At 45.3% G+C, this 21,357-nt stretch overlaps 2 protein-coding genes across 3 annotated transcripts; both read right to left on the bottom strand.

Moving 5' to 3' along the window:
• Positions 1–613: 613 nt before the first annotated feature.
• Positions 614–10,781, bottom strand: sh3glb1a (SH3-domain GRB2-like endophilin B1a). Its single transcript, XM_040127236.1, has 9 exons — positions 10,441–10,781; positions 9,825–9,966; positions 8,808–8,936; positions 8,030–8,163; positions 7,015–7,107; positions 4,304–4,393; positions 3,338–3,438; positions 2,493–2,718; positions 614–1,925 (listed from the first exon to the last, which is right to left on the bottom strand). Exons 1-9 carry the CDS (start codon positions 10,501–10,503, stop codon positions 1,818–1,820), a joined length of 1,086 nt encoding a protein of 361 aa, XP_039983170.1. The 5' UTR covers positions 10,504–10,781; the 3' UTR covers positions 614–1,817.
• A 1,854-nt stretch (positions 10,782–12,635) lies between these two features.
• On the bottom strand, positions 12,636–20,618 carry LOC120789585 (crystallin J1A-like). Of its 2 annotated transcripts, none has more exons than XM_040126352.1 (10): positions 20,532–20,618; positions 20,000–20,066; positions 19,055–19,234; positions 17,625–17,723; positions 16,995–17,087; positions 15,936–16,092; positions 15,071–15,186; positions 14,375–14,452; positions 13,929–14,068; positions 12,636–13,028 (listed from the first exon to the last, which is right to left on the bottom strand). In XM_040126352.1, exons 2-10 carry the CDS (start codon positions 20,064–20,066, stop codon positions 12,918–12,920), a joined length of 1,041 nt encoding a protein of 346 aa, XP_039982286.1. In that variant the 5' UTR covers positions 20,532–20,618; the 3' UTR covers positions 12,636–12,917. The 2 variants fall into 2 exon arrangements, with proteins under 2 accessions (XP_039982286.1, XP_039982285.1); XM_040126351.1 differs by having other exon boundaries at positions 20,000–20,069.
• Between the last annotated feature and the right edge of the window lie 739 nt (positions 20,619–21,357).

A 21,357-nucleotide genomic window follows, 5' to 3' on the forward strand; every position in this document is an offset into this window, starting at 1 on the left:
AGGACCTTTGACTTACTTGACCTCTCCTCCCGGTCTCGTTGGTTCCCAGTAAAGGTTTTTATCTCTGTTCAAACGCGACAGGTTTCGGCTTTGAAATGCCACCAGATCTTTCCAACTCCAAGACATTTGTCGGACATCTTTAGTACACCTTGAGGGTCTGATATGCATGAGCTTGAATGAGGGTGAAAAGGTTTTGGACATTGGATTTATTCTTTAAACGTAAACGCCGTCATGTTTAATATGTTAATTCTTTGTCGTTTGTCTGTTGTGTAGATTTTCTTTAATATGTTGTGGTACTTTCACTACTAACTTGTTTCAGCCTTGAGAGCTGCTCATGCATTAGAGACATGAACAGGCATCACCGTGACTGTTCATGAGTGTCTCAGTCTCATGTGCTTCTGCCACATCGCAGACACCGGATGGTCAAAATGTCTCTGCTTAGATGTACCAACAAAGAAACCAGTGCAGACTGATCCTGTTGCCTGTTCTGCCCTCCAGTGGTTCGACTCGTAAACAGGCCCAATGTGAGGGCCACATTTAACTCCCCGAGCACTGAAACTCAAGTGCACACACAAGAATGCATAACATGAGATCCTGAAACTTCACACCTCTCTCTGTGGCTGATATACTTTTTTATTTTAATGCACCACATTGCATATTTATTTTACAACTGTACGCTATCTTACCAGTTACACACAAATCAAAAAAGCAGCTGTGCAGCTGTAATATACTCAAATCTCCCAGAATGTAACAGGACTTAATTTCAATGTGGACCTGAAATGCAGGTTTAGGGGAAATTGCTGAAATTATGTTATGATGAAGACAGCAATGTCAAAAAAAAAAGAAAAAAGGTACAAGTCTTTACTTCAAGGCGTTTTCTTCCTTTACAGTTAACACCGAGTCGACCAAAACCAGAGGCACTAAATGTGTCACAAATTGTGTATTTATGTACAATACATAAATTAATAATGTAATCAGTGATAATAGAAATGTTTCCAATTGTCAATAAGTTAAGTCAAAATATCAGGGTTCAACACAAAGGGGAGACTGGACTGACGGTCTCAATACTGCTGGTGTAGCTGCGAAAAGGCAAACGCTTTGAGAAAAGCCGATTCACTGTGATGGGCACTTGAATATGTTTAGCGTGTGAGTTTCAGAACTGCTGGGTGGCTGCAACTTCAACCAAAAGCACTGGAGCGATGCGCTTAACTCCATGTGAATAAAGCTGACACACAACACATATGATACTGTTAAAAAAAATGGAAAACAAAAAACCAAAACGCTATTCATACGTAGGATAACCATAAGATGATAATTATAAAATAAGACTGGAGGATAATCAGCATCACGCTCCACTTCAAACTGAAGTGCATTTCTGCCATCGAAGCAACGTATCTACTGTATCACTACTCGCAAAAACTCGAATCGGCAGAGAGGGAAGAGAAAAAAAACCCTTGCATCATAAGCGTTTAGGTCACCGTCTGAGATATATATTGTAAACAAAACAATCTTTAAAAAACAGGTTACAGTTTGGGAGATGTTCTGGCACATATTGCAGATTGTATGGCATCAAACACAAAGGCATGGAAGCAGGTTTTAGAAATGTACTGCAGCTGCATACAAACAGATCAGGGAATGGGTCCATCTCCTTTCCTTCACTCAGATTTATTCATTCCAGCTCCAGTCCTCTAAAACTGAGACTCCATCTTCTTTTCATACAAATAAAACTCGTTCTAAAATGACTGACATGGAGAAGAAAGTGAGGCCGGTCCCTGCAACGCAGTATAAATATGGGATCACAGCTGGTTACAGTGGGCTCAGTTAAGCAGCTCCAGGTAGGTGATGGGCACTTTGCCCTTCTGGTTGCCTCGCTCGCCCATCAGCCAGTCCGAATCCATGCCTGGGACGCTGCTGACTGCGATCACCTGGAAAGACAAAGAGCGCGGATGACGGACGTCAGTGTTTATCGTATGACGCTATCGAGTCGCTGTTTTCTATTCAAAAAGCTTCGCTGTGTTCACGTGTTATCCGTGTTCCGTTCATGTCAAGGCAAATGACTGACAAGTCTTTTATGCAGCGTTCACCACATTTCCTGAGTTCTTGGTTATGAATCCTGTTATTATGGAGGGCAGCTGAGGCCACACAGTTGGCTCAGTAAACGTGAGGGCAGACTGGAAAATGTTTCTGAACGTGAGTCGCCCAGTGAGGTAATGCTGGTCGATTGTTAGCCGACCGCAGGCTTGTCGTGGACAGCTGAGTGCTTTTCCAGGAAAGGGAGTGGCCTGTGTTCAACTGCTGCTACAGGGCACGGTGTTGTTAAAAGTGCACACACAGGGAAAGCTGAGAAACGTCAGAATTTCAGCTTCCTAATGTTAGTTCAAAGGTTGATTCTTACATCCAAAGAAACTGGAGTACACGGCAGAAAATGGAAGCGACAATATGGTATTTCTCACTCATACGCTACAAGAGAGGAGTACTTGCTTCAGGCTCACCTCATCAGCCAGCAGGGAAAGCTCGCTGCTGCTGGCAGCGTCGTAGTCGTAAAGGACTCGGGCTTTGCGGCTGCCGTTGGAGCTGCGCAATTCGCTGAATCCGCCCGAGCTGCCGCGGCCCGCGGACACGCTGGGCAGAGAGGCTGACACCGGGATGGTGGGCACCGAGATGCTGGCCCCGCCCGACACTGACGACTGGTTGTTGTTGGAGAATGAGGAGGGGAAACTGTGGTGGTTTGGGGGGTGGGGGAGAAGAGGATAAGCACACCCTGACACAGAGCTGGGGGGTAAAACGTTCTTCAGTTTAAATATCAGCAGTTATACTGTGCAGTCAGGCATTTCAGTCCATTTTTTCGTGTAGCTATTCAATTAAAGCCAACGTTTTGTCTGTGTTCCTCCTTCTCCTCTCTCACCTGGAAGGTGAACACTCTGTGTAACCCTACATGAACTTTTCAACCCCGATTTTCACAAGAACATTCGTCATCAACACTTTTTTGAGGGCTTCTAAAGGCAAGACAGGATGGTTACTGAACCATTTCAGAGAGACAAGTGACAGACAAGGACCGTATTGACCTGCTGCTCTGTGAAACGAGAGCATATTTATACTCCTGCTTCTGAAATGAGTGATGACTTATTGTAGGTTGGGCTCGAGGGGTTTTCAGGTGAGTGGTGCCTGACCTCCAAACCCCTCCTCCACTGGACCTCGTGTCTCAGAGAAGCTTCTAGGGTCCGCTATGTGACATCAGCTGTTTTGCTAAGTGCCTGTAAAAACTGCCAGTTTATGCACAGTAATACCAGTCGGTCAGAAACGATGCTGATCCGGAGCAATTCATGCTGTATTTCACCTGCCCAGCTGCTTCTGGAGATCCACCATGTATTGGTAACACTGTGCGTAGTACGTAGTCTGGGCCTCCACGAAGTCACTCAAGCAGCGGAGGTGGTGTGCCTGGAAATGCACGAGAAGAGATGCGAGAGAATTACACACACAGTTTCAGTCTTCTGTCAGTTGTACCAAGTAGTGCCCAAGTACCGCTGCAGTAGAATTCAACTGGCATCTTAGCTTTAGCGTTTTTACACCGAGGTGAGGTTTACAGCGCAGCCATCTTTCTATACCAAACACTACTAGCAGTGGTGTAATCAGCTGCCTCATAAAGAGCAGGAATTAGCTTGTGAAAATAAAGGAACAGTTTGACATTTTCAGAAATGTGCTTATTCGCTTTCCTGCCAAAAGGTGAGCGGGCGAGCAACCACTTAGCTTGGCTTAGCACAGAGACCGGAAACGGAGGGAAACAGCTAGCCTGGCTCAGACCGAAGGCAGATAAGCCAGGATATAAGGCAACGGGCTGTGACCTTATATTTATCTACCAGACCCAGAACAGAGTGGTATCGAGCGCAAAATATGGAACTACTCCTTTAAGTCTGAGAAGAAAACCTAGTGATGTCACCGAGCTCATCTCAGCTAAGAAACTTCACCTATTTATTTATTTATTTTGACAGAAAGCCTGCGTAACAAACTTGAGGTGTGAGTCTCAGGACGTCTGCTTACCAGTGTTTTTCTCCCTTGTGTATCCCGAGGAACTAAAGGTTGGGCCACCTCGGCCTCTGCTACGTCGGTTTAGACCATCCTTTTCTCAGTCTCTCTCAAGTCAACCAACATTATGAAGGTGCAATATTAAGTAACTAGCCAAAACCCAGCGGCACTACCACAACATCCACTGGTGTTATTCCTTTAATGACCGAACGGGGAGAGGACCACATTCAGCACCGTGTCTGAACCCGGGAGCTGTGCCGGGCTGAGCTGGACTACGTACGTGGGTGCTGCTGACGCCTTCCAGGAGCAGGCGGGTGATCTCAGCCTGCCGGTCGAACTCACTCTGGGTCATCCTCAACTCCTGCTCTGCCTGAGAGAGATGAAACAAAACAACCTGATTTTAATCGAGCAACATCACCATACACGTGTCTGGGTTGGAGAGATCTTAACAAGCTAAATACTTATTCTTTATAACGTATGCCTGTAATCAGAATGCTGCGCAGACCAAAGGACACAGATAATGCTGAAAAACCAGAGTGAATGAACACGATTCAGGCAAACTAATTGGTTTACTGATATCATCCTCTGTTTGAAAATGAGGCCAGTAGGTGTTTCCACCTCTGACACGAAACATCATCGGTATGTGAACGTGTCCCATGGTCTGAAGCTCGTTGCTCTCTGAGGGAAAAACAAAAAACAACACGAAATACTTTGCAATAATCAAATTCAATCGAAGCGATTATTAACATATTCCATCGGTTAGTTCAAAAGGTGGCTTAAAAAATAAAAACGAACAGATGAACAGTTCAGTCAACCACAAAACAAAACGATGCCAGGATCTGTGTGTGTGCAGAGAGTACGACGTGATACGGAAGTCAAAAAGTAAAAGTTAAAAAGGAGGCACAATAAAATAAAAAAAGACCAAAACAACAAGACTTACAGTAGGGATTCGTAAGATGGGACATGAAGGAAAAACCGGGAACAGAACACAACAAGTGAACGTGAAGTTTCTGTCCTGAGGGAAAGGTTTCCTCTTCCTCAAACTGAGCCAAAGGATTCAATATGAGGCTGCTGAACAATGGCATGTTGTGACTTGCCGAAAAGTCCAATAAACATAAGGTCTGGAGCTGAGACTGACAGGGACAATGGCCTCCCTGTCCTGAGCTCCCTGCAGCTCACATTAGAGCCGCAGAGAGAGCTGCGGATGGAGTTTTACAGTTTGGTTCTAAGAGGACTTTTCCACAAACGCTCCAACGGTATGTGTCATGGAGGAAATCGAGAGAGGGATTGACAGCAGCTGCTGACACTAGGATCAGGGGGTTTTGGTGTGTGTGTGTGTTCAAGTCAAAGATGGCTCCAACATTCCACTCACCTCTGTCACTTCCTCTGCTCACATCTGCTGCCTTGCATTTTGAAAACAGTGACACAGTAGTTAGAGCTACAGCTGCCGCACGGCCGTAGCCAACACAAGACATCATTACGCTCCGTGTGATTCGGTGCGTGATTGTGTGAGGGTGAGACAGCAGCCTGCCCTGACAAAACCACACTTTTTTTTAGAAGGTAGCAGGACTGGAACAATGCAGCACAAAAAATATTTCTCATCCTCAGCTTTCACACAATCAAACCACCTCAGATCCCTGGGATCGTGCAAGTAGCGTCCTTCAAAATTAAAGCTGGTGTTGGTGTTGACCAGCAAAAAACGACTATTTACACCTCCCGTAGTGAGGCCACAGTTCTCTCTTTCATGAATATGTTTAGTCTTACTACAGCTCAGTTTCAGCACACCATTAGACTGTCAATAAACACTACACAACCCTCCCATTTGGAAAAAGCTAAACTAAAGGAGTGAGTTGACAGGCCGCTGGGATAACTTGCCATAGTATAATAGTTCTTTAGAGTGGGATGGAAAGTAAGCTCGCTGGGTCTCCGCTAAATTGTTTCTTCCTGCATTTATAGAAAAATGTGCTCAAAATGCGCTCGTTTACTCTGCTCTGAAGACTGCAGCCAAATAGCTTTGCCGGGATGTTGCCCGTTGATTTAACGTCCATCCCTGGCGTTGACATCACATTGCACTGTTTACTTATATTGTTTGGAGTAGCCGTAGAATGTCGACAGCTTACACAAGTACTCGTCTAACCTAGTCCTGAAAGGACGTCGTCGTAAACGAGCCAGGTCTTGGCTGATTGGTGATAAATACCGGGGTATCACCTTCTTCACTGTTAACTGGAGCACATTGTAGCGTGGGATAAACATGACAGAGTATCCGTGACTTTTAACAAAGTCAGACTTTTTAGACCATTTAAAAGCCAGTTAGAATCTAATGTCGGATCAATTTGCATATAGACATGTAATCAAAAACTAGTGGGTCAGCAGCACAAGTCTGATTTTTTACTAAAAAAACTGAACTCAGCATATTCTAAGACTTTTTTTCCACCCATATTTTTTAAATTTTTAAAGGCCTCAAGCCCCACTTGGTTGTGATGTGATGGTTCTTGAGACTGATCGGAATCATCGTGCTCTACCAGGTGAAACACACCACATGGCGCTGGGATTAATGTCTCTCCCTCAAACAGGACATTATGTTGGGCCAAATTTGGCACAATGAAAGGTTTACCTTACAAAACTCAAATCCAAATTATCTGTTTGAAGGACGACGACATAAATAAAAATCCAAAAAACGGGGCCGTCGCAGCAAGAAAACAACTGTCTGGGAAAAGGGAAGTCTAAACTTCCCATAGCTGCTCATGTGACTGTGTTGTAGTCATAAGATGTAAAATGGTCAGTTTAATGTTGTGTAACTTGGTGTGTCAGTCATGACTTGTGTGAGTTCAGACAGAGGGAAGGAGGATACACCCTAACAGTTTTTTTTTAAGTTTCCCTTAAGGAAGCTGCTGAATGATTTTGGAGAAAGTAGACTTCACCAACACTGGTCACTAATCAGCATTAGAATATAAACAAAAAACATTCAGGTGCAAAAAAATGCATGCTTACCGCAGCTCTTGCGTCAGCCATCCTGGCTTTCTTTAACCTGGTTTTGGCTGCGTCCAGATCCAGGCGTTTGACCTGCAGTAGCTTTCTTTCTTTCTGGACACAAATAACAGCAGAACAGGTCAGAATTCTTAGCTCCCGGCACCGAATACTGTCACGCTTTTCGTGAAGATGAGATCAGGGCTTTCGTCGTGCCTTTTATACTACACTGATATGTGTGATTGATGTTCAGAATTACATCATCATCAAACCAACAGCACAGGATCAACTACAAAAGGGAATAATTCTAATGATCTGAGGCACGTTTTGGCTCAGCATCCCTCTGCTGTAGCAGACTGGAAGCAGCTATGGTCAGATGTTACAACGTAACCGCAGGTCAGAGCTGAGCTGAAGAGAAAACTGAGTTTTCCATTGTCATTATATCCAAAAAAATTAATGAATTAATTTAAAAAACACACACACACACACACACACACAAACCCGTCATGATGGTAATAAACTCAAACCCATAGTAGACAAAATATCAACCCAATAATGCGGTCACCTTTCAAGCCCACAAGTACAACAGGTGATCCACAGGACTCATACCTCTGGATCACCTGTTGTGGGGGGAAAAAAAAAAAAAATATATATATATATATATATATATATATATATATATATATCACAGTCCTGTTGGAGCTTGTGTCTGTATTTTCCCTTTTTTGAACATTTTTGCCCCATGAAAACTTCCTTACTTTCACGCCACTTCTGAACAGATCCTTCCTGAGTGTCTGACTCGATCTAAATTTGTGAAAGTGTTTCTACACATTTGACAAAAAAGAATGACATGTGCTTAAGACTAATTCCTAGAGTGAACTGAGGACTGTGTAAAGTGTGATATCTGATTTTTGCGCTGCTATAAAGGGACAGTCTACACTCTACGGCCCATACTATTGTGAATTAGTTCCAAACAGAAGTTCAAAGTCCTGTGAAAAGTGAAACTGGTTCAAAACGTTCAGTCGAGAGTCCAACTCACCAGGATGGTTTTGAAGTCGCCCTCTAGAAAGTTTCGGAAAGGTGTCAGGAAGTTGATGGCGGCACTTTGGATGAACTCCCGCTCTGCCCCACCGATCTGTTTCTCCGTCTCACCACATTTTATCAGAGCATTTCCTGAGATGGTCAGCAGCACAAAGAAAACTTCACCGCCAAAGAAACACCAGACAGGAGACTGTACAGTGACAACAATGTCTCATCCAAGGCCTGAATGTCTTGAGAAGACACAGAGACCAGTGGATCAGTACACAAAGCTGAACGAGGCCATGGCCACAACTGTGGAATGACCATGAGAAACCGTGGCAGGCGATGATAGGGATACTCAAAGTCATAACAGAAGACTGGTGTTCAAATGTTCTTCACAAACTGTCAAAAAGCCTGCACTCGACCTTACGAGCCTATACTAGACAGAATACTGCAATATCAACAACTTTTTTTTTAATGCAAGCTCGCCCAACAGCAAAACATTGCTTCAATTTACAACCATTTAGTTTGTTCTATAAATTGAGAAATATCGTGGGGGAGGACGGAGGACGGTGTTCGTCAACCATCTACTTTGACTTGCACAATCTGAGTTACAGCAGCCATCTTCTTAGTTGCCTTTGTAGATTTTAAAACAGAAATTTGACACAGGACTCAGCAAAAAACCCCCACGAAGAAAGCTGGTAGGAGGCACAGCCACAGGTGCGTGTCCAGAATTCAGCGGGGCTCTAACGTTCATTTAAGTCCTGGAGTGTTAGACGGCTCGTCGGATCACTCACCATAGGCAGTTCCGGGACCAAATTCATTTCCCGAGTCGATCATGGACTGGCCCAGCAGCTCATGGTTGTTCATTCGCGTGGGGGCTTTTTTCTCCAGCTTCTCATACACAAATTCTTCGAGCCGGACATCTGCAGTTCACAACAAGAAAACTCAATTACAAAGTCATAAGACTACAGTAAGGGAGACAAGCGCAGGCACTTACTTTAGGACAGTGAGTCCAGACAGCCTGACGTACGTCTGAAAATTAACACAGAAGCTTTCATAATGACAACCATCGCAGGAAACACTTGGATTTGCTTAATGTCATCACATCACGTGAACGAACGCGGACAATTACAGCCAGCGTGCCTGGGGCGCGTAGTGTGCGAACACAGAAAACGCAGAACAAATCCAGTTTGCCATATCCTAGAATGTTACACAAGACTGCAAGCAGCAGCTGGTCCGTCGGTGCTTGTTGTGCTACGGCGACATGGCACCATGGTGTGAACCGAGGAGGATGCACAGCTGAGCTTACAGACTTCACAGACACCCTGCCTACTGACGCATGGCAAACACCATCTCAGAGGGGCTGAGCATTTCTTTTTTACGTGGCCCATATTACTGCCACATCTCCTAAAGTCAGGCGTATTTAAGGCACTGAGCTACTCTTCAGTGCAGCATCATCTGTCTGTAAAAAGCAAATATGAACTTTTTGAACTAATCTGACTAATAACACAGAATAGCTGATTTCCAAATACTGGGCTGCTATGGTAAATAATGAGTGGATGGATCAGTCTCGTAATGGATCTACCAGAGGATTTTTTTAAATATGTGCTGTCATTAGTCAAGAAACCGGAAAAGGCACCGATTACGTGCAAAGTGAGTGGCGTTGAAATGACACATCTTTAAACGGGATCTGGTGACTTTCTCGCCACGGGGGAACATAGAGTCGGTACGTGCCCCCAGGGGTCCAGTTTTTCCGGATTTTGTTTGTCAGAGCAGCCAAGTTCATTACAGAGTCAGAAGTGAGCTCTTACTCGGGTTGGGCTGCAGTAGGACTTCTGTCTGCTTCATGATCCTCTCTGTCCATTGCTTGGTGTTCTCAGCTCTGACCAAAAGGTTCTCCAAATGGGCGTCCAACTCTGTCTTCTCAGCCTGGCCAAGCTTCTCCTCTGTGAACTGACAGAGCAAAAGTTCGGTTACAGCGTGAACATGACTTACTGCCCGGAGCGTGATTCGCGGGGCCGCGGTGCCGTGCAGCTCGGCTAACGTCGGCAGGCTGGACGGGTTAGCATGTGGACGAACAGAAACGGTATCCGCCCGGCGGCGGCTGCTGCTGCTGCTGCTGCTGCTGATGATGATGATGATGCTAATGCTGCTGCCGCTGCTGCCTGATGCTTCCTGCGGCCTGCTCTGGTGGATGTGCTGAATAACTGTAACGCTGACTGGCATGTGGCGGGTACCGTTTAAAACCGCTCTACAGCGTGCCTGTGCTTAGCTCGGAGGGAAATATTTTATCTCAGCGGATAATCAGAGACACAACAGCAGCCGCTGTAACGTTAGCTGTTTGGCTAGCAGGCGAGCTAACGCTGCCTAAGCTAGCAGCTAACGTTGGTTAGCGCCAACGTCCGCGAACTAAACGGTTGAACGTACCTGTACCGCGCGGCTCAGGAAAGTTCCGGCGTCTGCGGCCAACCGCTTAACGTTAAAGTCCATGGCACGGCGGGGAAAATAGACACTTAAAACAGCAGGCAGCCCGTCTCACAGTCCGACGGCCATCCCCACAGAAAATGCCATTGAGGCAGCGCTTAGACGGAGGTCCACCCAGCTGTTCCGACAAAGATAGCACACCGACAAGATAGTTCACGTCTCCGCCCCGTTCTGACAGCCGTGACAAAAGTCACACGACAGCGACAGGAAGTGGACGAGAAAAGCGAAGACGGTAGTTAACAGGAAACGTCTCTCTTGCTAAACTTCGCTTCCACTAATCCTTTGTTGCGTCCAGTTCGTGCGGAGATGTCGGAATCATATCAGGTATAAAGAAGCGGATCCAGAGGCGGAGAGAACAAGTGGAGAAACCGCAATGCTCTTCAGCAGCGGCGTGATCGAGATGTGTTGTCGGTGGAAGGAGAGACGGTCAAAACCGGCCCGTGTGCCATGGCGACATCTTTGCACAATAGGACTGATGAAAACAACAACACCAAAAAAAACAGATCCATTCCAAATTTAAAGCACACATGCTATTATTCAAAGGTTAAAAAAAAAAAATCATAAAAAAAAAAATAAATAAAAAAAAAATAATATATATAATGCTTTTAGGTATTCAGTTCAACCAAAAAGCAAAAAAAAAAAAAAATCTTAAATTTTTGAATTTTATATTTATCAGTTAGAAGCTTAAAGGAAATGAAAATACCTGTGAATGCACCGTGCGTGTGTTCGCGGTGCCTCCGGCTCGGATGCCTGTCTGGTTTTATTTACTGAAAACTATAAGCAGCATCCCGCACCGGCTAAAGGCAGCCATGAGTAGACCTCACACCCTTCATGATTTCCCTCGTGTATTGTTGACACCTGTCGACTCTGACCTTTAATACACTAGCTAAACATAGCTCCAGCTCTCCGCCAGCCCCGCTATTTTTGAACAGAAACCGGCCTTAGTTGTTGACATCTTGGATCTTGATCCTACCCACCAAAAAAAAAAGAACAAGGAAAAGGTACATGGCACGATTTTACTGTTATGATGCATCACTTGTATGTGGAGGAGGAGAGAGGAGGCTCATCTGATCCCATTATGTCACAGTGTTTTTGAGCAGCAGTCATGGCAGCACTCCCAACATAGCAATTCTAATGAAAGCAAAGTACAAAGTGGTGCAAGGGAGGCTATCATGGGAGACAGGGAGAGGTTGTACACAGTTACACCTTTCCCTATAATGACTGCCTATGTATCCTCGTCTAACGGCGATGCGTCCTATCTGACCTGTAGCAGTATTTGACTTGTTATGTATCCTGATGAGTAATACTGACACGGTGAAGATAACATTTCCACAATATAATATCTTTTGCAACCCTCTCCTCTTCTGTAGGAAACGTCTCGAGGATGTGGACTTTGGCAGGTTTCGGAAAAACAAAAACATTCTTCGGGGCTGGATGTAATTATGCCAGACAGCGCCTGCTACCTGCTGTGTGGGAGGAAGTCAGGCCGAGGGAGAAATCAAATGACCGTCGGCCACGAGCTCTCTGCTCAGCTACACTCGGTGTTCAGGCTACGCAGCCGAAGCTGGGGCTGTTCCCCATCACACACATCGATTCTGAGCGCTCCGCCGAGATGACGTGTCGTACCAGTAAAGATGTTGATTTGAGCAGGCTCGAACTACTGCCTATGTATTAGTTTCGACGAGTCCGTATAAGCTGTAAAAGCCACTAAGGGACTCCAACAGTAGCCTACACACTGCATTTTTTATAACCACACTGTGTCAAAGATATTAAGGCTTTGGCTGCTTTGTGCTTGGCTGACTCTCAGAATTGTTGGGGTGGTGGTGCTTTGAACACGTGAATATGGCAGTCAGCACTTTTAAGAAGGCAGAACAGCTCCTCAGAGGAAGGAGTATGTTGCACTCTCTGGTTGTTCCAGAAGTGAATCTGTATCTGCTCCTTCACTTCACGGTAACAGAAAGTACCCGGGGGAAAGAGAGGACCAAAACCTGCCGAAACCTCACTTCACAAAAAATACTTTCTCACCAAGGCAAGGCATGTTTTCTTGGGACTAGGAAATCTCTGCCGTCCACATTTTGCCGCAAAGAACTTCAAGAAAGAGAATGGAACAGTCCAGACATGTCAGGGACATAAATGTTCTTTATTTTTTTGCTTACACTGCAGCTGCTGAGGTTAAATGTGTTTCGTGTCCTCAACACAACACGAATACTTTGCAGAGACTTTCACTTTCTTGCATGATGCAGCTTTGACAGAGCAAATAGATTCGAGTTTCATTCAGTACAAGACTTTAAAATGCTACTGTCATGGATTGTCCTGTCAAAGTCCTGCACATCTGCAATAAGAGAAAGTCTTCAAATAGCTTTGAAAGGCAATTACCCACACTTCATAAATACTTGACAGGTTGTGAGTCTAAATCATAGCTAAACTACAACATCTGACTTTTTTTTGACCAGGTTTTCGGCTAACTCCAGCAGCAGAGGATATCTGAACGTCCTCTTCCTCCAAGACTCGGGGATTCCCTGGAGACCGGTCTGAAAACACATCAAGATGACAGCTGTTTCACAACGCCAGCTCACTGTCAAGTTCATCCAACACAGATCCACGACTAAACACAACAATGTGCAGAATGGTACTTTTTCATGTGCCGCTGTCACTGCTGGGCTTGGCCTAAAAAGGAAGTAAGCACGGGTCCGCATTTTATCGCTGTGCTGGCTGTGGCCACCCTGATGGGGGTGTCACGAATATCCCACTGGAGGCGTATTACACTACCACCCGGCAAACAAAGAGTACACAGTCGAATTGACAGTAAGATTCATTGAAACCAGGGGGTGCACTGCTATACTAACCAAACCAAATTTTTCTTCTATTTATTTTATTGATACAATAGTAGGAAAAGTACCATAAACTCACTGTTGAGCCCAAACAACAGAAAGTATGTTGGTATATGATGGTGAATAAATACGACAGACAGAGCTGGACAGTGGAACAAATACTTTACTGAGTGACGATATCGTATTCGTTGTGTTGCCGGTACGTTGATGGGTCTTGTTCATGAATCAGCACTTAACTGATCTGAGATAACATGGTCTACATGAAGGGGCCCGCGATACGAGGAGGGCATATGGCTGGTGTGTGGACAACCCAGCCAGGGCCTTGTTTTCAATCATCTCCACCAATCACTCGCACTGCCACCGTCGGACTTGGCCTTGCCCACTAGTCCAGCAGTGTTGGACAGAGGACCGAGCTATTTCTAATAAATGTCCTCATAACATCAGCACCTTAAAATAATATTTCAGATAGTTTTAGGATTGGCTAACTACTGTGACGCGCTTATGATCAGGCTGGAATAGGAACTTTTCTCCTGCTCTCACTGATTTCCATCAGCGACTAACGACTGGTTTACATGCCTGACAGCCACGTCCCCACAGTACCTGTGCCCCAAAACAGGCTCCTATGAAGGAGGCTCGGCTGGCGGTGCATCCCCCGCAGCGCATGGTGTCCCTGACTGCCTCGTCCAGCCGGTTCAGCGTCAGGACTCCGTGAAGCGCTCCCTGGAACGCACCGGGCAAAGCTGCACACAGACCCAGATTCAGTAGCAGATTGAGACATGGCAAATGATTCAGAAACAGATCGGTGGATCCAGTCCGTCACAGTGTTCTCTCGAATGCGAGGAACTATTGACGTCATTACTCCCTTATCAACAGTGTCACTCATCTCAGCGGGAGGGGGAAAATGAAGAGGAGAGAGGAGGGAGACCGGTAGTCAGTAGTCAGAGGATCAAAGGCCGGAGGACCAACTAACGGGTGTACTGACAGGAAGGCTACGCAGGCCATGCCAAGTCAACAGACCTGGATCCTGCTGCCAGCGACCGGCTTACCTCATGTGTTCGTGAACACAGCAGGTATGAGCTGTTGGGATGTCTTGGCTCGGTTGTCCTTCACCTGGTGGACGTGTGCTTCAGCAGAGACACAGGGAGAGAGATAAAATGTACTGTTTAAAGACTGGGGCTCAGTTGTGGCTGTGGACGCCTGCTGTCAAAACACACATTAAATATCTTTCACATCTTTGCTGTGAAGTTATATTTCGATTTTTTTTTTTTCTGTACAGATGATCGTGTTCCTGCACGTAGGACTTTGTGTTTCTTCCAGTTTTAACCACATTTCCCATAAGACCGGCTGGTTTCTATGCGTTGTGTTTTGCCTTCTTCTCCCTCTGCTTGTTTTAAGGAGGAATGAGAGAAGAATAAAGAGAAAAGTAGAAAAGTTCCTGCTTTATACTGCAAATCCTCCTCTTAATCCAGCAGATCTCGCACAAAATCCACCGTGTTGGAATACACGGTAAAACACCGTGTACAGGCCCCTAGCGGCTCACACATTTTGGGAAATCCACAGAGTCGCTTTCTTGCCGAGCGTTAGATGAGAAGATGGGTACCGCTCTCATGTTTGTACATTGAGTGTGGAGCCACAGCCACAGCTTATCTTTTGCCATTCTTTTCCTGATTGAGATGAGAAAACGGATAACGCTCTAACAACACCTCATTTGTTTAACGGGTGCATAGGTGCTGTGGTCTTACCCGCAACAGCCCGGTCCAGCTCCTGAGGGTTCTGTCTCTTCGGGTCGCTCAACTGAGCCAGAACCGCATCCAGAGCGTTGGGATCTGGACCATTCAGAATGAAGAGCTCCAAAAACCTTTCAAAGACAAAACAAAAGCTAAGCATTCCCCTCCCTTCGCTCCCCTCGAAACTACTTTATGACTAGTGTGCTCGACTGAAAGTTTATCCGCTTCTTTGGCAACTTGCCGTTAAGAAACCTTGCAGTTTACACAGATCCAGGCACAGCGGCCTGAGCAGGAGCCAGTCAGCTGCTCTGAGTGTGAACTGGTTTACTGGCTCATTTCGTTCCCCTCCAGAGAGTTGGGGGGACATGTTTGGGTTAAAAGATGTCTTTCTGGCTGTGATGCACTACGTCTGCTTTATATTTGGTACCGTCATTGTAAATAACGGATGAGATGTGTGTGTGTGACTTGACTCCAGCAGACAGAGCCGGTGGGAGGTGAACTGACCCACAACCTGACACATCTCAGTCCTCATTGTAACTGGGCATGAACATATATTTACTGTCGTATTGTTTATCTCTAAGTGTGAGAATTTGTTGTAGTTGTGGAGTCTTATGGGTTAATGCTCTACCACAAACATATAGAGGTTTCTTCTTAGTTCATGGTTTGTCTGCCCACTTCATTCTCTTTTCAGATTGTATCTGTGGCTCTAGTGACCAAGTTTTGTGCTGTGGACAGAGTTTCGTAGGTCTTTCAGTGTAACTCACTGAATTTGTTTTATCGTTATAGTATAGTTACTTGTAGTGGTATTTCTGTTACTCTAGAAACCACACGGCGTAAACCTGCACAGCCTTCTGAAGTACGAGGGACCTATCACACGTACCTCGCTGCAGCCAGTGTCACGGCCACACACATGTCATTGTTCTGGGTGACGCGAATGGCCTTTTCCACTTTCTCCAGCATTTCAGGCCGCCCGGCGTACATGGCCACCACTGGAGCCAGCTTAGTGACACCGTCCATCTGACAGTCCGCTTCACAGCCTCAGAACACACACACACAAACACACAGATTACAACAACCTAAAAACATCAGCCTGTCCCATACCCCTCTGCCCCCACCCCAGAAGGACCCCAGAAGGCAGACCCTACAAGAGATAGTACATTGAATAATGAAAGTAGCCGTTCCCGCCTGCATAGTGTGCGCGGTGGTTTCCATGGTGTTTTTAGAGCTGCTGTGGGCTTTGGTAAGAGGATGAGAGGACAAGCTGCACCCTCCTGGCCGTCCATATGCATGGAGAGCAGTGTGTAACTGTAAATAGAAGATGGAGCAAGAGCTACGAAGATTAAAATGATCTTGGTCTTGAAATGTGAGCGGAGCCTCTTGTCCAACAAGAGCTTTGAGAGTAAGGACACCCTTTTTACTCCGCTCATTATATCAGATGATGGTTCTAAAATAATATGCATAATATTTATCCTGTTTTAATTTCCTGGGATGCCGAGGGCCACACCGAAAGACTATAGGTAAAACTTGGCCCCAACTTAGTTTCGGCAGCGTTCAGAGGGACATCGGTGTACCCAAGGTCTTACAACCCATAGGGGTTTTCTTCTTTCACTCTGCCCCGCATACAGTAGGTCCTGATGCCGTGTCAAACCAAACAGACCAATATTATATCTAAAAATTTGCAACATCCTGACCTCCCGATACCTTTAATCTCTGTACAGTGGAAAGTTTAATTTGTGGCTTCTTCTCTGCCTGATAGATTTACTTATATGTTTACCGATATCTGGCCTCGTAATGGACCTGGAAACGTAGTCCGTCCCTCACAGTCAGATGTAATGGCGTGATCGATACTGTACGTTTGTAGTTTTCATGGACTGTTGAGTGTTTTTTGTTTGTTTGTTTGTCTGTTTTTTTACACACACTTATAATCTGTGATCTTTACCGGTTTCTTCTTTGCCAGCGTCCACATTTCTGATGAAAGCTTTCAGGCTGCCATTCCTCCATGGGCCATCAATGGGGAGGACGGCTTTGGGACCTGACAAATTAAACAGCCTTTTAATATAGAAATGTGAATACTCACTGATCTGACAGCTTCCTCTCCATTGACAGATAATTCATATGGCTAGAGGACACATTTCCCTGGACTCTGTGTTGATGCAGTTTAAATTGCTGTAGGTGGAGCTCTTTTCTTTGTGTCGTCAGTCCTGACGGTTTTCACTGCCCATGATGACACAGCTCCTCTTATTATTCCAAGACATAAAGCTGTCTGCAGTTTACTGTACACAAAAGGTGCCCAGTGCTGTTATGGTGATTCACCGCAGCGCTGCATGTATATGATATCCTGGCAGTAAAAACATATCCAAAGCACCGGTCACCAACTAGGACAGGGAAGTCTGACTGTATGGAATATTTTCACGGAGAGGGAATTCCCCATCAGCAGACAGGAAAATCATTATGCTCCAGACAGTAACAGAGGCGCTCACATCATTTTAGGCTTGTTCAGTTGATCATTAATACACGTGGACCTCGGCCAATTTGACAAGTTATTTGGTGAAATGGACAGGTACGGTACCTCCTTTCTTCCGGTAAGGATCGTTGAGAGGCAGGTCGTACACTGTTCCGGGGCCAAAGAACGTGTAGATGCGCTTGGTCAAGTCGTCCACATCAACATCTGCCAACACATGACACACTGTATCTTTAGAAAACAGTCACGGTGCATCTCAGTTGCCTTTACAATCGGAAGAACAATGCACGTGGCTTTTATCATTATGAGATCGACTTCTGTGTGTTAATCTGATTGGCTCCCCCCTGCATCTCCGGCCTTATTACCCCACATCATGTCCTTTAGGCTCCCTTCACGCTGGATTCGTATCTGGCCCCCGATTCAGTGAATCCTTTGGGGCTAGAGTCTCTGCTCACTGAGCCCCTCTCCTTTGAAAAAGGCTTCTGATGCAAGTTTGGGAGACAGGCACTGCGAGATTTTCACGTCCAGGCTCGAAACTCGTATTTTTTCTCTGTGCCGTTCCAACTTCTACTCCGCAGCTGGTGTCCTTGGTTTTGTCATTATTGTACTGACATTCTTTAACTGTGTAACTGGGTGATGTCTCATTATAAATAAACTGAAGTTGAAGTTGTTTTATTTTACATACAGCACATAGTAAAAAAACAAACAAACAATAGCAGTAATGATGTGTTAAAGGGGCTTTGGGTCACATGTTAACCCAATAAAAAAAACAAAAAAACCATCTGAATCATACCAAGGCCTCGGCATCCATGGGTGGGATGGAGTGTGTTTTTAAAGGAATGGTTTAGGGAAATACACTTGTTCACTTTTTTTTTTGCCAAAAGTTACATGTGACTGGCACATAACGCCCTGAGACTAAGACTTGTCATTATTACACTTCAGTTCAGACTGCTTTTCCCCCCTGCCTCTAGATTTTATGCTAAGCTAAGGTTATTTAAAGCTCCACCTTTATATTTACCATACAGACATGAGTTTAAATGAGAATTGAATGATTCCTTTAACATAAAAGATGAAGGCTTCAGAAGACTGTAACTGCCATAATCAGATATGACCGGGAAGACTGACAGTTTGTAAGTTGATTTCTACCTGGGGTCTCTGAACATTAGGTTTTCATGAGAAATGTTAATGTCTTTACAGGAAGAAGAGGACAGGAAGAGGTTTGTGGTCTTCCAGGGCAAAAAAACCTCAGGGGTTTTTCTGAGATGAAAAATGACAGGGCAACACAAGAAAGGCAGACGGAAAAGTCTCCTCTAAGACGTTAACTTGTGTCAGTAAGACACAGAGTCAGTGTTCACATTTGAGGCATCTAGGAAATCTTTGAGGGGTTACCCCTCGCTGTGATAGGACACAAGAAGGCAGTAGCAATGCAACGAAGACGTGGGTAACATAGATAATGATATGTGTCAATCACTGACGGGCTCAGAAAATGTCGGGGTAACACACGACACGTAGTTTCTGCCTGCGGTGAATTTCAATACCTCCACACTGACTCAGCGACTCCAGCAGGACGTAGGCCTGGTCTCCATAGCAGGTCTGCTCGCCCGTCGCCCTGCGGTAGAAAGGATTCGCTGACTGAGGCCTAAACTCTGGACAGGGCTCCAGATCAGAGAGAACTTCTCTGAGCCTGTCCGGATTGTAGATCCAGTGCATGGGCTGGGCTGTATGGGTGAGGAACACGCACACGAAAGAGGGAGAAAAATAGTGGAACAGTCAATAGTTTTGTTTTCCTAATGTGTTTTACATGACCTGTCATGCACACAGTCTGTCGATAACAGATAGCATAGAAAGGGGGGCGGATGTGTGTTAAACAGGAGCGAGAGAATCCTGGATCCCAACTACAATTACACGTTAAGCAGCGAGAGCTAATGTTTCAGGTTGCTAATACACGCATCGTCATGCGTTGCTTCGTTTGGCCAACGACGGGAGAAGGACAAGTGGTAGCAAACACATGGTTCATTTATGTTTATCAGAGCAGCTGATGCAGAAACTCAGCTTCCATACCGTTATGTGTAAGTCAGCATGACTTGTGCAAGTTAAGGCTCCACCCCTGGCCTTTATCAGTCCGTACAGATGTTGCTTATGGATAATGCTACTGATAATGTTTCTGTGCGATACTGAAGAAAAACATGTGGCACTGGTTAAAAACTTCCATTGTGAGCATTAGTGAGCTTTTAAAGATTTTCCGTCACAAACAGTGGAACTTAATTCCTGTGACAGGTAAAATCAAGCCAGTGTGAGGCTTATGTATCACATCTGTAATATAAGGAATAAAGATTATTACTGCATACAAATCTACCAGTGCATGAAAGCCTCCAAACATGCAGTGGACCAATGAGTTATTGGGATGTGGGAACCGATCTGGTTTGTAAGATGGAAAGTCCTGTTGCTGTAATTATCTCAGTATCACAAACAGTTTATCTTACCTGCTGCATCTGCCACCGCTGCCCCGATAATGGCCCCGGTGGCTCGGTCTGCCACACTCGAGGCCATCTGCTTTCATTACACACAGACATACAGTATAAACCACTGAACTGAAACATTCATCCAAAATTAAAACCTAGCCTTCAGAAAACTCTGTCGGCAGAAAAGGATTGCTGTCATTTTGATTGATGAGACAGAAACGCAGCTCGTCGTTGTTGTTGGAAATGGTCCTAATAGAGCCAGTAACCTAAGCACTGCTCTCACTGTTTAAATTGATAACTGAAGTAATTGTTTATTTTTCGTTGAAATCCTCATTGTGGGATCGAACGTCTCTTTCGGTTGTTTTCAGTCATTTATCTTGTTTCAGCTGGAAAAGTTATGCAACACAACATTTATTCAATTACAAAGCATCTGGTAAAAAGGTTAGAAAATGATTCTTGTGCACTTCAAGACTTCAGATCCCCCTTAGAGAGGGAACATTTGGTTGTCATCTCATTATTTAGATACATGTAGTCGCATTCTATCGTTAAATACCTTGGAAGTCCTTAAAGTCCTTGAGGGCCGTTAAACAGATGCCGACTTCTTTTTTCTTAGCTCAGTGCCTCGTCTTCACCTTGTAGCCTCCACTTGAAATGTTGCATAAAGTCCTCTCAGCGTCAGTTTCCTGGCAGGGGGAGGGTCCCGTCAGCCCAGAGATAAGCACACACCAATGGGCACCCAGTGTACGGGGGGGGGGGGGGTAAGGTGGAGGTTAAAACACTGGACCGCGGTGGTCATGTAAGGTTGGTAAAGTGAAGTGTGAGTAGTATTCCACCAGACTCTGGCAACACGACCAGTCCTGGTGCAGCGATGTGGTAGGGGGTCACCGGGAGACTGACCTCAGCTTTTTGATGATTTGTCTGTCAGGGGCTGTATAACCCTGCTTCTCACATATGTCTGGCAGGTATTTCAATGCTGTTGTGAGGCCAGAGTTGCTTGATGGGGCCTTTCTAAATCTAACTTTGGGAACTTACATATGCAGCAGCGGTTCAATACCGGTTACCTCCTGTGCTGGCTGATTGAGGGACTCTGTGTAATCTTTATAACAGCATAACATAGCTGCTCTGTGAGACTGTGTTCTGGCGCAGTGGTGCTTTGAGCTAAAGGCTAATGTCAGCATGCTAACGGGCGGTTACGATGACGACACGCTGATGTTTAGCAGGTTTAATGTTCGCTGTCCTAGTTTAACCACAGATGGGACCGTGGACGTGGACCTGGTCTCCATTTATCTGTGAATTTGCTCTTAATGGACTCCACCGCAACACCAGAGGGCAAATTACTATACGATGAAAAACTCTCCCGGGTCATTTTGATTTGCCCT

Source organism: Xiphias gladius, chromosome 5, assembly GCF_016859285.1.
Source record: "Xiphias gladius isolate SHS-SW01 ecotype Sanya breed wild chromosome 5, ASM1685928v1, whole genome shotgun sequence".
NCBI lineage: Eukaryota > Metazoa > Chordata > Actinopteri > Istiophoriformes > Xiphiidae > Xiphias > Xiphias gladius.

Excerpts from the sequence above, each read along its gene's own strand:
- sh3glb1a (XM_040127236.1), bottom strand. The coding sequence starts at position 10,503 with ATGGACTTTAACGTTAAGCGGTTGGCCGCAGACGCCGGAACTTTCCTG. Across the intron at positions 7,108-8,029 it reads GCGACTTCAAAACCATCCTG|AAAGAAAGAAAGCTACTGCA; the intron begins GTGAGTTGGACT and ends ATTTGTGTCCAG. Across the intron at positions 2,719-3,337 it reads CTCCAGAAGCAGCTGGGCAG|TTTCCCCTCCTCATTCTCCA; the intron begins GTGAAATACAGC and ends AAACCACCACAG.